Genomic DNA, 17,122 nt, shown 5'->3' on the forward strand with positions numbered 1-17,122 from the left:
TCCTATAATGTATCCTTTCATTACTTGTATGATGGGAGCTGCTGGACGCGAGGAATAATCCAAACCATCTGAGTTTTTTTTATTCTGTCTCTTCCTACACATACATCTTTGAAAATGATCTTGCTGAACTATACCTATCTTTGAGAGTTTGCATTATTTTTTTCAAAATTAAAATATTCAATAAAATATTTTCACAAAATCTGAAAACCTAATGTGGTACTTAGTAGCAGTACATTTAAAATTGAGTAGTTACCCTCATTAATGCTATTTGTTCTCCACCTCCTCCATCATCCCAACCGTCACTTTATCTCCTTTCATCTTCAGACTGGAGGAAAACATTCTCTCAGATTGTGGTGCCAAGGACCTGGCCTCTGCTCTCAATACAAACCGGTCATTGACATCTCTGAATTTGAACAATAATAAATTGGGAGATTCAGGAGTGAAACTATTGTCTGAGGCTCTGATAAATCCAGATTGTAAAGTACAAAAATTGTGGTAAGTTACCAGATTTTGTTTATAATTTCTGGATATCTGACACTCGTTCATATCAGTAATAATGTTATTCACAAATAATCGGATGTATCCAGATTCTTACTGCCTCTGATTTGCAGGCTGGCTGATTGCGGTCTCACAGCGTCTTGTGCCAAGGATCTTGCCTTTACTGTCAGCAAAAATCAGTCATTGATTGAGCTGAACCTTAGTAGCAACAAACTGGGAGATTCAGGAGTGAAACAACTGTTTGCAGCACTGGCAAGTCCGGACTGTAAAATACAGAATCTGGTGTAAGTACCTGATTGTGAGAGATTGTGTTTATTAACTGGAAGTCTAATATTTCTTTACAATTGAATCGTAACTAACGTTGATAAATTACAATATCAGTGAGTGCTATGAATAAACAAATAGTAGCTTGGTAGCGGAATACTTGAGTATTACCCTGGGACACCTCAACATCAACTCTGGGTCCCATGAAATCTCATGGCATCAGGTCACACATGGGCAAGGAAACCACCTGCTGATGACCAGGCATTGTCCCCTTCAGCTGATAAATCCTCCTTGTTCAACACCACTTGAAGAAAACACTGAAGGTGGCAAGGGCACAGAATGTACTCTGGGTGTAGGGACTTCAAAGTCCATCACCAACAGGGGTTCAGTAGTACCACCACAGGACGAGCTGGCCAGGTGCTAAAGGACATAGCTGCGAGACTGACTGTGGCAGATGTTGAGAGAATCAACAAGAGGGAAAAACATATTTGGCCTCATCCTTACAAATCTATCGGCTGCAGATTCATCAGTCATGATGTATCGGTGAGTGTGACCACTGCATAGTCCATGTGGAGACAAAGTCCCATCTTCATATTGAGGATATCCTTCAATGTGTTGTGAGGCACTTCCAATGTGCTAAATAGACATGGCAACTTAAGACTGGGCATCTATTTGGCTCTGTGGGCCATGAGTAGCAGCAGAATTATACTCAATTGCACGTTGTAATCTCACGACCTGGTATTTCCCAATTTACCATTACTGACAAGTGGACGGATTAGACATGATTGAATCAAGAGTGCAGGAGGGCGTGCCAGGAGCAGCACCAGGATAGCTAAGAAGTGTCCACCTGGTGAAGCCACAACATAGGACTACTTGTGTGCTAAACAACATAAGAGTCCCTCAGCTCCTGACTTCATTACTGCCTAATTCAAACATGGTATAAGGACTGAATTGGGGAGGTGAGAGTGACAGCCCTTGACATCAAGGCTGCACTTGACCTAGTGTGGCATCAACTAGCCCTAGCAAAACTGGAGTTAAGAGGATCCAGGGATAAAAACCTTCTTGGTTGCGGTCATACCTGACAGAAAGGAAAATGGTTGTAGTGGTTGGAGTTCAGTCATCGCAGCTGCAGGACATTACTGCAGGAATCCCCTAGGGTAGTGTCCTAGGCTCAATCCTCTTCAGTTGTTTCATCAACGACCTTCCTTCCATCGTAAGGTCAGAAGTGGGATGTTTGCAGATGACTGCACAATGTTCAGTACCATTTGTAACGCCTCAGATTCTGAAGCAATCCATGTCCAAATACAGCAAGACCTGGACAATATCCAGACTTGGGCTGACAAGTGGCAAGTAACATTCACACCACACAAGACCCAGGCAATAACTATTTCCACCAAGAGAGGAGTTAACCAGTAGCCCTTTACATTCCATGACATTCCCATTGCTGAATCCCCCACTATCAGTATCCTGGGGGTTACCATTGACGAGAACTCAACAGATCTTGCCATATAAATAAAAGAAAGTCGGTAGTCCCAAATAAATGGCAGGATGTGATTCAACCTAAATCACATTAGGTTAAATGCGGGGAGCAAGGTTGAGAAGACTTGCTTTCGTGAATGACCTTGGCCGGTATGGGATTTAAACCCATGCTGTTAGCATTGCTTTACATTATAAAACAGCCAACTGAGCTAAGCAACTCCCCAGCCATATAAGTAATGTGAGACGAGAAACTAGGAATCCTATAACTCACCTGACTCTCAAAGACTGCCCGCTACACAGGACATAAGCCAGGAGAGTGATGGCATACTCTCCACTTGCCTGGATAAGTGCAGCTGTCATAACACTCATTACCATCCACAACAAAGCAATTCATTTGATTGACATCCCTCCACAAACATGCACTCCCTCCACCAATGATTCAGTGATATCTGTGTAGCATCTTCAAGCAAAACATAGAAATAGAAACATAGTACAGTACAGCACAGTACAAGCCCTTCGGCCCTCAATGTTGTGCCGAGCTATGTCTAAACCCAAGATCAAGCTGTCCCACTCCCTATAATTCTGGTGTGTTCCATGTGCCTATCCAATAACCGCTTGAAAGTTCCTAAAGTTCCAACTCGACTATCACAGCAGGCAGTGTATTCCACATCCCAACCACTCAGAGTGAAGAATCCACCTTGGATATCCGTCCTCTCTCTACCCCCATGAATCTTATAGTTATGCCCCCGAGTAACAGCTACATCCACTAGAGGAAATAGTCTCTGCACATCCATTTTATCTATCCCCCTCATCGTCTCATAAACCTCTATTAAGTTGCCTCTCATCCTCCTCTGCTTGAAAGAGAAAAATCCCAGCTTCCTCAACCATTCCTCATAAGACCTACCCTCCAAACCAGGCAGCGTCCTGATAAATCTCCTCTGAGCTCTGTCCAATGCTTTCACTTCCTTCTTAGAGTGAGGTGACCAGAACTGAACACAATATTCCAAATGTGGTCTCACCAACGTCCGGTAAAGTTGCAGCATAACCCCACGGCTCTTAAACTCAAACCCCCTGTTAATAAACGCTAATACACTATAAGCCTTCTTCACGGTTCTATCCACTTGAGTGACAATCTTCAGAGATCTGTGAATATGAACCCCAAGATCTCTCTGTTCCTCCACGCTCCTCAGAACCCTGCTGTTGACCCTGTAATCCACATTCAAGTTTGTCCTACCAAAATGAATCGCCTCACACTTATCAGGGTTCAACTCCATCTGCCATTTTTCGGCCCAGCTCTGCATCCTATCAGTGTCTCTTTGCAGCCTGCAAGAGCCCTCCACCTCATCCACTACTCCACCAATCTTTGTGTCATCTGCAAATTTACTAACCCATCCTTCAGCCCCCTCTTCCAAGTCATTGATGAAAATCACAAATAGCAGAGGACCCAGCACTGACCCCTGTGGTATACTGCTGGTAACTGGCCTCCAGTCTGAAAATTTTCCTTCCACCACCACCACCACCCTCTATCTTCTATGAGACAGCCAGTTACTTATCCAGTCAGCCAAATTTCCTTCTAGCCCATACCTCCTTATCTTGTTCCTGGGCCTACCATAGGGAACCTTATCAAACACCTTACTAAAATCCATGTATATGACATCAACTGCTCTGCCTTCATCTACATGCTTATTTACCTCCTCAAAGAATTCAATCAAATTTGTGGGGCAGAATTTACCCCTCACGAAACCTTGTTGACTATCCTGGATTAAACTACATCTTTCCAAATAGTCATAAATCCTAACTCTCAGGAGCCCTTTCCATTAACTTACCGACCACGAAAGTAAGACTAACTGGCCTATAATTACTAGGGTCATTCCTATTTCCTTCCTTGAAGAGAGGAACAACGTTCACCACTCTCCAGTCCTCTGGCACAATCCCCATATACAGTAAGGACCCAAAGATCAAAGTTAAAGGCTCCGCAATCTCATCACCTGCCTCCCAAAGTATCCTAGGATGTATCCCATCTGGCCCAGGGGACTTATCAACCCTCGGGTTTTTAAAAATTGTTAATACATCTTCCCTCCAGAATATCTAACTCCTCCATCCTATCAGCCTCTATCACACACTCATCCCCAAAATCATGGCTCCTCTCCTTAGTGAACACTGAAGAAAAGTATTCATTTAACGCCTCACTATCTCTTCTGACTCCATGCACAAGTTCCCACTACTATCCTTGACTGGCCCTAACCTCACCCTGGTCATTCTATTTCTCACACAAGAGTAAAAAGCTTTGGGGTTTTCTTTTATCCGACCGCCAAGGACTTTTCATGCCCCCTCCTGGCTCTCCCTTCTTTAACTCATTCCTAGCTACCTTGTAACCCTCAAGTGACCCAACTGAACCTTGTTTTTTCATCCTTACATACCCTTCCTTTTTCTTCTTAACAAGACGTTCAACCACCTTTGTGAACCATTAGGCCAGACTAGTACTTGAAACCAGGATCCTCAGATTAATAATCTGAAGCGCTACTGACTGAGCTACCCAAGCACTGCTAAAATTCATTAAAGTTTATTTACTAGTCACAAGGAAGCTTGCATTAACACTGCAATGAAGTACTGTGAAATTCCCCTAGTTGCCACACACTGGTGCCCGTTCAGGTCAATGCACCTAACCACATCTTTCACAATCTGGGAGGAAAGCCATGCAGAGATGGGGAGAAGTGGCCATCTCCACAGACAGTGGCCCAAGCCTGGAATAAAAACGAGTCCCTGGCACTGTGAAGCTAAGCGTTATGTGAAGCAGCAGTGCTAACCACTGCTACAATACACTACAGGAACACAGGCTTCTTGTACAATAAATGCTGGCCTGGGTCCCATGAGTGAATAACGTAAAAAAAATTGCAAGTCCAACTGATCATCTGGAATTTGTTGTTAGTATAATTCTGAGTTTGCCAAGAATTGCACTAACAACCAATTTGTGATTCTCAGACAGACTTGCAAGGTTCCTTACTTAGATTTGTTAGAAGCTAAATGTTCATATAAGAGCCAAGTCCTCTTCAGATAAAAGGAATTTATCCAGCAATTACACTTTTTAATTTTAACTCAGGCTTTGTGGTCTCTGTTCCTGAGTGCATTATCCATGGCAACACCTTGACCAATCGGAGTCCACTTGCCATCCGACCATCAGTTTTTCATGCGCTATAGATTTTTCTTCACTTCAAAACTGGTGATCTTGCGCACCTGTCCTCAGGAATGCAAGACCAAATGCTTTGACACATATTTTTTGTTTTGAGAAAAATTAATAAACATTACAATATTAGCAATAGCTGTCTTAATAAACACTCTCCATTATTACTAGCGTTATCAATCTTGATTGATGCTAATCATGATCATGATCAATTGATGCTAATAAATCATAATGGTGTTATTAAGCACTGGGGCTTATCCAAATTTGAATTATCTATGTTTTTCATCTTCAGACTGAGTGAAGTGGGTCTCACATCTTCTTGCGCCGAGGATTTAGTTTCAATGTTGAATGCAAACCGAGTCCTGATGTATCTTAACCTGGGTTATAATAAACTGGGCAATTCAGGAGTGAAACAATTGTTTGTGGCTCTGAGTAAACCGGACTGTAAAATCCAGAGATTGCAGTAAGTACCAGAATTTGTAAGATTGTTTTGGTGATGTTTGACAATAACCATTTATTGATATTATCAGTAAGAATGGCATTTTATTGGTATAAATATGTTTAATAGCACAATTAATTATGATGGTGTAAATGATGTGATTGCACTGGAGAGGGTACAGAAGAGATTCACCAGGATGCTGCGTGGAATGGAACATTTAAGTTATGCTGAGAGCTTGGGTAGGCTTGGGTTGTTTTCACTGGAGCAGAGAAGACTGAGGGTGACCTGATCGAGGTATACAAGATTATCAGGAACATGGTCAGAATGAATAGGGAGTCGCTGTTCCCCAGAGTTAAAGGGTCAGTCACGATGGAACATAGATTCACGGTAAGGGGCAGAGAAGTTTAAGGGGGATGTGAGGGAAACATTTTTACCCAGACAGTGGTGAAGGTCTGGGATGTGCTGCTTGGGATGGTGATAGAGGTGAATTGCCTCACATTCTTTTATAAAGTACCTGGATGATGAACTGTTTTGGATGAACCTTTCGGGGGAAAACAGCAACAGCCAGATCCATTGCACCATCGTTGATTCTGCTGCAGAGGGGAGGATTAAAAAGTGTGGGAATGCAATAGTTATAGGGGATGCAATTGTAAGGGGAACAGATAGGTGTTTCTGTGCCCGCAAACGAGACTCCAGGATGGTCCCTATTGCAAGGCTGAAGGATGTCTCGGAGCTGTTGCAAGACATTCTGAAGGGGGATGGCGAATATGCAGTGGTTGTAGTACACGTCAGTACAAATTACCTGCATTAAGAAAAGGGATGAGGCCCTAAAAGCAGAATATAGGGAGCTAGGAAGCAAGCTGAGAAGTAGGACCTCAAAGATGGTGATCACAGGATTACTACCCTTGCCACATGCTAGTCAGAGTAGAAATAGTAGGATACATAGGATGAATACATGGGCTGAAAAGATGGTGTGAGGGGGAGGTTTTCATACTCCTAGGGCATTGGGATCAGTTCTGGGGGTAGGTGGGACATGTACAAATTGGGCAGGTTACACCTAAGCAGCATCGGGACTGCTGTCCTTGGGGATACTTGCTAGAGTGGTTCGGGAGGGTTAAAATGGATATGGCAGAGGGATGTGAGCATTTGCAAGAATTGAGAGCAGGGGGAATTCAGAACAAGAGGAAAAGACAGTATGGAGAAAAAGAAAGTGATAGGCAGAGAACTCAAGGGCCAGACTCAGATAAGGACTGAGTAAAAAATAGTAGGAAAGGGAAAATAAACATTAAAAGTGCCCACCTCAAAGTCTTGTACCTAAATGCTCGGAGCGATCGAAACAAAATGGATGAATTAGTGCACAGATAGATATAAAGGGGTATGATAGAGTTGGCGTTATGGAGATGTGGCTCCAAGTTGAGCAAGGATGGGAACTAAACAGTAAGGTCTATTCAGTGTTTAAGGAAGGGCAGATGGAAAGGAAAAGGTGGAGTTGCACTGTTGATTAAAGATGATATTGATGCGATATTGAGGAATGGTATTAGCATAGATGATGTGGAATCCTTACAGGCCGAGTTAAGAAACAACAGGGGGGGGGAAGAACATTGGTGGGGGTGGTATACAAAGCACCAAACTAGTGGTAATGTTGGACAAAACATTAGACAGGAAATCAGAGACGCATGTGTTAAAGGAACATCTGTGACTTTAGGTGACTTTAATTTGCACATAGATTGGGAGAGTTAAAATAGTCACAGTACAATCGAGGAGAAATTTCTGGAGTGCATATGGGATGGTTTTCTCGAGCAATACGTTGAGGAACCAACAAGAGAGCAGGCCGCCTTGGACTGGTGTTGTGCAATTAGAATTAGTTGGCAATCTTGTTGTGAGAGAACCCTTGGTGACAAGTGACCATAATACAGTAGAAGGTAGATAATGATGTTGTTGATTTTGAGACCAGGGTCCTGAATAAACGTAGCTATAATAGTATGAGACATGAATTGGCCATGAAGGACTGGGAAACTGTACTGAAAGGAAAGACAGTGGACAAGTAATGGCAGGCATTTAAAGAACAAATAGGTGATCTCCAGAAGTTGTTTATTCCTGTTTGGCACAAGAGTGGCAAGGGAATTTTTATAAATATATAAAAAGGAAGAGGCTGACTAGGGTGAACGTTGGACCCTTATAGGATGAGAGGGGGGACTTAGTGGTAGGGGATGGGGAAATGGCTGAGGCCTTGAATAACTTTTTTGTATCGGTCTTCACGGAGGAGGACGTGAATAATTTGCCGGGTGTTAGCAATGGAAAGATGGTAGAAGTGGAGGGCCTGAATGACATTATTGTTACTAGAGAGGCGGTGCTCGAAAGACAGGAGGGACTGATGGTGGACAAGTCCCCAGGACCGGATGGAATGCATCCAAGGGTTCTGAAAGAAATGGCGGAGGTGATAGTGGATGCCTTGGTGATTATTTTCCAAACGTCGCTGGATTCCGGGGAAGTGCCGGAAGATTGGAAAACGGCTAATGTTACGCCGTTGTTTAAGAAGGGTGGCAGGCAAAAGGCAGGGAATTATAGGCTGGTTAGTTTAACGTCTGTTGTAGGTAAAATGTTAGAATCCGTGATCAAGGAGACAATAGCGAGGCATCTTGAGGAGAATTGTTTAATAGAGCAGACGCAGCACGGTTTCGTTAAGGGGAAGTCGTGTCTGACGAATTTACTGAAGTTCTATGAGGATGTATCTAGGGCGGTGGATAGAGGAGAGCCGGTGGATGTGGTGTTTCTTGATTTTCAGAAGGTGTTTGATAAGGTGCCGCACAAGAGGTTATTACAGAAGGTCAGGGGGCATGGAGTTGGGGGTAGGGTGTTAACGTGGATAGGGGATTGGTTGTCAAATAGGAGGCAGAGAGTGGGGGTCAATGGGTGCTATTCAGATTGGCGGTTGGTGACTAGTAGAGTGCCCCAGGGGTCGGTGCTGGGGCCTCAGCTATTTACCATTTATATAGATGATCTGGAGGAGGGAACTGAGTGTATGGTGGAAGATTGGTGGAACGGCAAATTGTGCGGAGGGTGTGGAAAGTCTGCAGAGGGATCTAGATAGGCTGGGCGAATAGGCCAGGAACTGGCAAATGGAATTTAATGTTGGCAAGTGTGAAGTTGTCCACTTTGGTAGGAATAATGGTAGGAAGGACTATTACTTACATGGCGAAAAACTACAGCATGCGACGGTGCAGAGGGACCGTGGAGTCCTTGTGCATGAGTCGCAAAAACCCAGCCTGCAGGTGCAGCAGGTGGTCAGGAAGGCGAATGGGATGCTGGCGTTCATCGTGAGGGGGATTGAATATAAAAGTAGGGAGGTCTTGCTGCAACTGTACAGGGCACTGGTGAGGCCACAGCTGGAGTACTGTGTGCAGTTTTGGTCGCCGCACTTACGCAAGGATATTTTGGCCTTGGACGGAGTGCAGAGGAGGTTTACTAGGCTGATACCGGAGTTGAGGGGGTTGAGCTATGAGGAGAGGCTGAATAAACTAGGCTTGTACTCATTAGAGTTTAGAAGAATGAGGGGAGATCTCATTGAGACGTATAAGATGATGAATGGGATGGATAGGATAGAGGTGGAGAGGCTCTTCCCGCTCAGAAAGGACCGTAGGACTAGAGGGCACAGCCTCAAGATAAAGGGGGGGCAGTTTAGAACAGAGTTGAGGAGGAACTTCTTCACTCAAAGGATGGTGAATCTCTGGAATTCTCTGCCCGTTGAAGTGGTGGTGGCTGCCTCGCTAAATATATTTAAGACGCGGGTTGATAGGTTTTTGATAGGCAAGGGGATTAAGGGTTATGGGGAGAGGGCGGGAAAGTGGAACTGAGCCACGACAGATCAGCCATGATCTTATTGAATGGCGGGGCAGGCTCGAAGGGCTAGATGGCCTACTCCTGCTCCTATTTCTTATAAGAACATAAGAACATAAGAAATAGGAGCAGGAGTAGGCCATCTAGCCCTTCGAGCCTGCCCCGCCATTCAATAAGATCATGGCTGATCTGTCGCTGCTCAGTTCCACTTTCCCGCCCTCTCCCCATAACCCTTAATCCCCTCTCCTATCAAAAACCCATCAACCCGTGTCTTAAAAATATTTAGCGAGGCAGCCTCCACCACTTCAACGGGCAGAGAATTCCAGAGATTCACCACCCTTTGAGTGAAGAAGTTCCTCCTCAACTCTGTTCTAAACCGCCCCCCTTTTATCTTGAGGCTGTGCCCCTTAGTCCTATTGTCTTTTTTGAGCGGGAAGAGTCTTTCCACCTCTATCCTATCCATCCCATTCATCATCTTATACGTCTCAATGAGATCTCCTCTCATTCTTCTAAACTCTAACGAGTACAAGCCCAGTTTATTCAGCCTCTCCTCATAGCTCAACCCCCTCAACTCCGGTATCAGCCTAGTAAACCTCCTCTGCACTCCCTCCAAGGCCAAAATATCTTTGCGCAGGTGCGGCGCCCAAAAATGCACACAGTACTCCAGTTGCGGCCTCACCAATGCCCTATACAGCTGCAGCAAGACCTCCCTACTTTTATATTCAATCCCCTTCGCTATGAAGGCCAGCATCCCATTCGCCTTCCTGACCACCTGCTGCACCTGCAAGCTGGGTTTTTGCGACTCATGCACAAGGACCCCGAGGTCCCTCTGCACCGTCGCCTGCTGCAGTTTTTCGCCTCGTAAGTAATAGTCCTTCCTACCATTTTTCCTACCAAAGTGGACCACCTCACACTTGCCAACATTAAATTCCATTTGCCATTTCCTGGCCCATTCGCCCAGCCTATCTAGATCCTTCTGCAGACTCTCCACACCCTCCGCACAATTTGCCGTTCCCCCAATCTTGGTGTCATCAGCAAATTTCGACACTCTACACTCGGTTCCCTCCTCCAGATCATCTATATAAATGGTAAAAAGCTGAGGCCCCAGCACCGACCCCTGGGGCACTCCACTAGTCACCATCCGCCAATCCGAATAGCACCCGTTGACCCCCACTCTCTGCCTCCTATTTGACAACCAATCTTCTATCCACGCTAACACCTTACCCCCAACTCCATGTCCCTCGACCTTCTGCAATAACCTCTTGTGAGGCACTTTGTCAAACGCTTTCTGAAAATCTAGAAAGACCACATCCACCGGCTCTCCTCTATCCACTGCCCTAGACACATCCTCATAGAACTCCAGTAAATTTGTCAGACACGACTTCCCTTTAATGAAACCGTGCTGCGTCTGCTCTATCAAGCAATTCCCTTCAATGTTCTTATGAATTGTGGCCAAACCATAGCTTACAAGGGAAAATAGAAATTATCAGATTCAAGGAAGAAGCAAACAAATTGGCAAGAAAAAGCAATGGGCCTGAGGATTGGGAGCAATTTAAAATTCAGCAAAGGAGGACCAAAGGATTGACTACTCAGGAAAGAATAAAGTATGAAAGTAAACTTGAAGGGAACATAAAAACTGAGAGTAAATGTTTCTGTGGATACGTAAAGAGAAAAGGATAGACAAAAACGAATGTGGCCCCCTTATAGTCAGAAATGGGAGAATACATAACGGGGAATAAAGAAATGGCTGAGTAATTAAATTTGTACTTTATATCAGTCTTCACAAAGGAAGACGTGAATAAGGTACCAGAAGTGCTGAAAGAAACATGTTTTAGTGAGCAGCTGAAGGAAATCAGCATTCGTAGAGAAATGGTTTTGGGGAAATTGGATTGAAGATGGATAAATCTCCAGCTTCTTTAATTTCCACCCCAGAGCACTTAAGGAAAAGGCCCTGGAAGTGGTAGGTCCATTGGTGGTTATTTTCTAAAATTATTTGAACTCTGGAATGGTTCCTACAGATTGAAGGGTAGCTAATGTAAGCCCACTATTCAAAAAAGGGAGGTAGAGAGAAAACAGGGAACTATAGACCAGTGAGCCTAACGTTGGTACTGGGGAAGTTGCTTGAATCTGTTATCAAGCATTTCATAATTCAGCATTTGGAAGGCAGTGGCGTAATCAGACAAAATCAGCATGGATTTGCAAAAAAGGAAATCATGCTTGACAAATCTGTTCGAATTTTTTGAGGATATAACCACTAGAGTTACATAAGAACATAAGAACATAAGAAATAGGAGCAGGAGTAGGCCATCTAGCCCTTCGAGCCTGCCCCGCCATTCAATAAGATCATGGCTGATCTGTCGTGGCTCAGTTCCACTTTCCCGCCCTCTCCCCATAACCCTTAATCCCCTCTCTTATCAAGAACCCATCAACCCGCTTCTTAAAAATATTTAGCGAGGCAGCCTCCACCACTTCAACGGGCAGAGAATTCCAGAGATTCACCACCCTTTGAGTGAAGAAGTTCCTCTTCAACTCCGTTCTAAACCGCCTCCCCTTTATCTTGAGGCTGTGCCCCCTAGTCCTACTGTCTTTTTTGAGCGGGAAGAGTCTCTCCACCTCTATCCTATCCATCCCATTCATCATCTTATACGTCTCAATGAGATCTCCCCTCATTCTTCTAAACTCTAACGAGTACAAGCCTAGTTTATTCAGCCTCTCCTCATAGCTCAATCCCCTCAACTCCGGTATCAGCCTAGTAAACCTCCTTGACCAAGGAGAACCAGTGGATGCGGTTTATTTCGACTTCCAGAAGGGATTGGAGGTAATGCCTTGAAATGGATAGAAAGTTGGTTAGTAGATAGGAAGCAAAGATTTGGCATAAATGTTTTTTTTCTGATTGGCAGTCAGTGATGAGTGGAGTTCCACAGGGGTTTGTACTTAAGGCCCAATTGTTCATGTTATATATAAATTATTTAGAAGAGGGAACTGAATGTATCATTTCCAAATTTGCAGATGACAAAGTTGGATGGGAGAATGAGCTGTGCAAAAGGTGCAGGGATGCTTCAGCATGATTTGGGCAGGCTGAGTGTGGGCACCTGCATCACAGATGCAGTATAATGTGGATAACTGAGAGGTTATCCACTTTGGTAGCAATATTCAGAAGGCAGATTATTACTTGAATGGGTGTAAATTGAGGAAGATGGATGCTTAACGAGACATTGGAGTCCTCATGCATCAGTCGCTGAAAGTAAACGTGCAGGTACAGCAGGCAGTTAAGAAAGCAAATGGTATGTTGACCTTCATAGTGAGAGGATTTGAGGATAGGGATGTTTTGCTGCAATTGTATAGAGCATTGGAGAGGCCACACCTGGAGTTTTGTGTGCAGTTTTGGTGTTCCAATCTGAGGACAGATGCCCTTGCTATAGAGGGAGTACAGCAAAGGTTTATCAGGCTGATTCCTGAGGTGTCAGGTCTGTCATATGAGGAGAGACTAAGTCGGTTAGGATTATATTCACTGAAGTTTGGAAGATTGAGAGGAGATCTCATAGAAACTTTTAAAATTCTAACAGGGTAGATTCAGAAAGAATGTTCCCAATGGTAGGGGAGTCCAGAACTGGGGTTAGGGGTCCATAATTTGAGAATAAGGGGCAAACCTTTTAGAACTGAGGTAAGAAGAAATTTCTTCACCCAGGGGATGGTGAATGTGTGAAATTCACTACCACAGAATATAGCTGAAACCAAAATGTTGTCTTATTTCAGGATGAAATTAGATACAGCTGTTTGGGCTAAAGTGATCAAGGCATTTGGGAGGAAGGCAGGCGGCATCAGGATATTGAATTTGATCAGTGATGATCAAAATGAATGGTGGAACATGCTCCAAGGGCCGAATGGCCTACTCCTGCTTCTAGTTTCTATGAGCACTTGTCACATCATAGCCTTCAAGGCTGTGGGCCAAGTGCTGGTAGATGGGTTAGGTGGGAATTCAAACGTTTCCCATGTGCTGGTGCAGTTGACCGTTCCGTGTTGCCACTTGTGAGGTAGTGGTACAGTGGTATTGTCACTGGACATGGAATGAAAAGTCTAACAATGACTATGAAATTATTCTTCATTGTTGTAAAAGCCCATCTGGTTCAGTAATGTCCTGTCTGGTCTACATGTAACTCCAGACCCACAGCAATTTGGTTGACTGTCATTCAAGGGCAATAAATGCTGACCCAACCAGCAATGTCCGGATCCACGAATGAATGCTTTAAAAAAAAGCATATGTTGGGGTAAGGATCCCAGAAGAAAGGTCCTGCTCAGTGTACATTGATGACACAAATACGAATCTTGATAATCACTTTAGAATTATAGAATCATACAGTGCAGCAGAGACCTTCAGCCCATCGTGTATGCACCAATTCTCTGACAAACTATCTTACCCAGGCCCTCCACCATGCCCTAAACTTATAACCCCACACATTTACCCCTGTAATCCACTGAACATACATACCTTGGGACATTAAGGGGCAATTTAGCACAGGAAGTCCACCTAACCTGCACAACTTTGGACTGTGAAAGGAAACCCGAGCACCTGGAGGAAACCCAGGAAGACATGGGGAGAATGTGCAAACTCCACATAGACAGTCGCCCAAGGCCAGAATTGAACTAAGGCCCCTGGGGCTGAGAGAGAGCAATGCTAACCACTGTGCCATCATGCCACTCCTGACATACTGGAAATGATTTAGAAGAGGCGCCCAATTAAGTGGCTGCTTCCAGGAGCGCAGACAATTAATGACAGCAGTCGGGCAATTGAGTCTGTAGAACCAATAGGAAATCTTTGAGTATCGACAACATTGGCTGCCTCACCATCAGGGGTGAGAGCAGTCGGTGCATGTAATGGAGGTGCTCACTGAAGATTTAAAAAAAAGTATAGAAAGTGACCATAACTGCCAGATTATCATTGTGGAGGTGAAATTCCTTTGCAGTGTCGTCTGTGGCAGTGGCAGAATCCATGGGTCACACACGGGTGAGGGAGGGGCAGACTGGTGAATGGAGTGTTGTCCTATGCCTCGTACTAACCAGCCCTTCCCCTGCCATCCTTCCACTCACGTCTGTTGCTGAAATGATGACTCCGTTCATTGGCTGGGTTATGACCACGAAGGAGGCCACAATTACAACTGTGAGAGAGGGGCCTCAGTGAGCCATTTCAGAGGTATTATTAACTACTTGCTGTTTCTGAGTGAGTAGTGGCCACCACCCCTATTCCAGTTGCAACAAAAAAAAGTCTGGCGGTGAGACCATGATGGTTAACTGCTGCTGGCCAGTAGCAGGAGTTTGTGGCCTCCACCCAACTTTCCTTCAGCTTTTGAATTCAAGATTGATCCCAATTGTACACCATACATCAGTAATAGTTTTATTACTAATTACGTCATTTTTACTGTCTCTCTCCACGTGTATGTCTTTCCTTATTGCTGTCTTCTATCTAGGCTTTGTGATAATGGTGTCTCAGCTGAAAGTATGAAAGATCTCGCCTCCGCTTTCAGTACAAACCAGCTGCTGACAGAATTGGACCTGGGTCATAACAAGTTAAAGGATTTAGGACTGAAACTGCTGTCTGCAGGTCTGAAGAACCCAGATTGCAAAATACAGAAACTGCGGTGAGCACGTGACTATGTAATTGTGTTTGTCTGGTTCTGTACACTATAGTCTAATTAATAAAATGCAAGTGATGCGAGGACCAGGGCTGGCACTCTTGCTGCTGAGTCAGAATCTTGTGGGTTCAAGTGTTACTTCAGAGATTTGAATACAGAATCTAGACTGGCACTCCCGTGCAGTATTGAGGGAGCACAGCATGGTCATAACTGTTCTTTCAGCAGCGACTTTAAACAGAGTCTCTATGTGCTTTCGGGTGAATGTAACTGATACAGTGGAACCCCTTTAGAGACTAGCAGGAAAATTACCCCCACCCCACCCCACTGCTAACCACTCGCTTAATCCTGGCTGCTCGCTCCCAGCCTCCCTCTGTCGCTTGCTCCCAATCTCATATTTGCCATGGCAGTGTTACGTGGTGAATAATTTTGTGATACAAGAACCATTACAGAGATATGTTAGCAAAGCAAACCATAGCTAGGATCTGGATATTCAAGGGTATTTGACATGTCAAAAGGACAGGTAGCAAAGAAAAGGAGGTGAGGTAGCTCTGTTAATAAACAATGAAACCAAAAGAGTACTGAAACATTATCCTAGTTTGAAGGAACAAAAAGTAGAATCAGTTTAGGTGGAGATTAGTAATAGCAAAAGAAATAAGTCATTGGTTTATAGGCCCTCTAACAATAGCTTAATATTAGGACAAAGTATAAATCAAGAAGTAAGGGTGGCTTATAAGCAAGATATCGCAATAATCAAAGGTGATTTTAATGTTCAGTTAAATTAGACAGATGAAATAGGTAAAACTAGCCTGGAGGATGAGTTCACTGTATGCATTCAAGACAGTGTCTTAAAATAACTCACTCTGGAACCAAAAAAGAAATTTGTCATTGATTTCATAGCAAAGGTTCCTCTAGATAAGAATAGTCATAACATTCAGTTAGAGGATGAGAATTGTGGGGCTGAAAAAGTAGCATCCTGATCTCAATTAAAAGCAATTGCAAGGGAATGAAGACATTAGGAAAACACTAAAAGAGAAGATAGTGAAAAACAGTTCAGAGAGTTATGGAGCTATGTTGTAACTCTCTCAGTAAATATATATTATATTGAGAAAGAAAGAAACTGAGGAGGATGTGCATCATCAGTGGTGAATGAAAGAAGTTAAGGATTTTGTCAATTTGAAAGGAAGGATGGACAATGCTGCAAAAAAAATAGTGGAGGCCACATTATTGGAATATTTTTTAAGAAACCAGCAAAGGATGACTAAATGAATCAGCAAAGAACAACACAGCATGGGAAACAGGCCCTTCAGCCCAATGAGCCCACTCCGCCATTTTAACATTGAGTGCCCTTGTCTACACTTATTGGGGAGATTGAGGGAAGACTAATTTAGGGACAATTTGTTACACCAATCAGCCTAAGAGCATGTTTTTGGGATGTGGGAGGAAACTGGAGCACCCGGAGAAAACCCACACAATCACCTGGAGAATGTGCAAACTCCCGCGGACACCGGCCCAAATCCATGTATCTGCACAGCAAATGGTGAAGATCACTGAGCTGTCATGTTGCCCATCAGGTGGTCCAGTTTAAGCGTACACTAACGATGTGAAGCACTAGGCAACTCTCGAAGCAACATCCAAGAGCAGCCATCGCACGACCCACCACGTGTATGCCCCTTGTTGGTCAACAAGGCTGACCAAATCACCTGTGAAGTAAAAGAAAAGACATCAATAAACATGCAAAACTTAGACATTTACGGAATCCCCAGAAGCGCAGAAATAAAGCAAGTGAGCCATGAA

At 44.0% G+C, this 17,122-nt stretch overlaps 1 protein-coding gene across 3 annotated transcripts in view; it reads left to right on the forward strand.

Moving 5' to 3' along the window:
• LOC145351987 (NACHT, LRR and PYD domains-containing protein 3-like) overlaps positions 1–17,122 on the forward strand; it is an 87,003-nt gene that overhangs the window by 50,613 nt on the left and 19,268 nt on the right. For all 3 annotated transcript variants that reach the window (XM_080201837.1, XM_080201838.1, XM_080201839.1), the window contains 4 exons: positions 325–495; positions 612–782; positions 5,715–5,885; positions 15,164–15,334. In XM_080201837.1, coding sequence (XP_080057963.1) covers positions 325–495; positions 612–782; positions 5,715–5,885; positions 15,164–15,334 — 684 coding nt within the window. The remainder of the gene's footprint in view (positions 1–324; positions 496–611; positions 783–5,714; positions 5,886–15,163; positions 15,335–17,122) is intronic.

The sequence above is a fragment of the Carcharhinus amblyrhynchos genome, chromosome 13 (assembly GCF_965287045.1).
Source record: "Carcharhinus amblyrhynchos chromosome 13, sCarAmb.v2.hapA, whole genome shotgun sequence".
Classification (NCBI taxonomy): domain Eukaryota; kingdom Metazoa; phylum Chordata; class Chondrichthyes; order Carcharhiniformes; family Carcharhinidae; genus Carcharhinus; species Carcharhinus amblyrhynchos.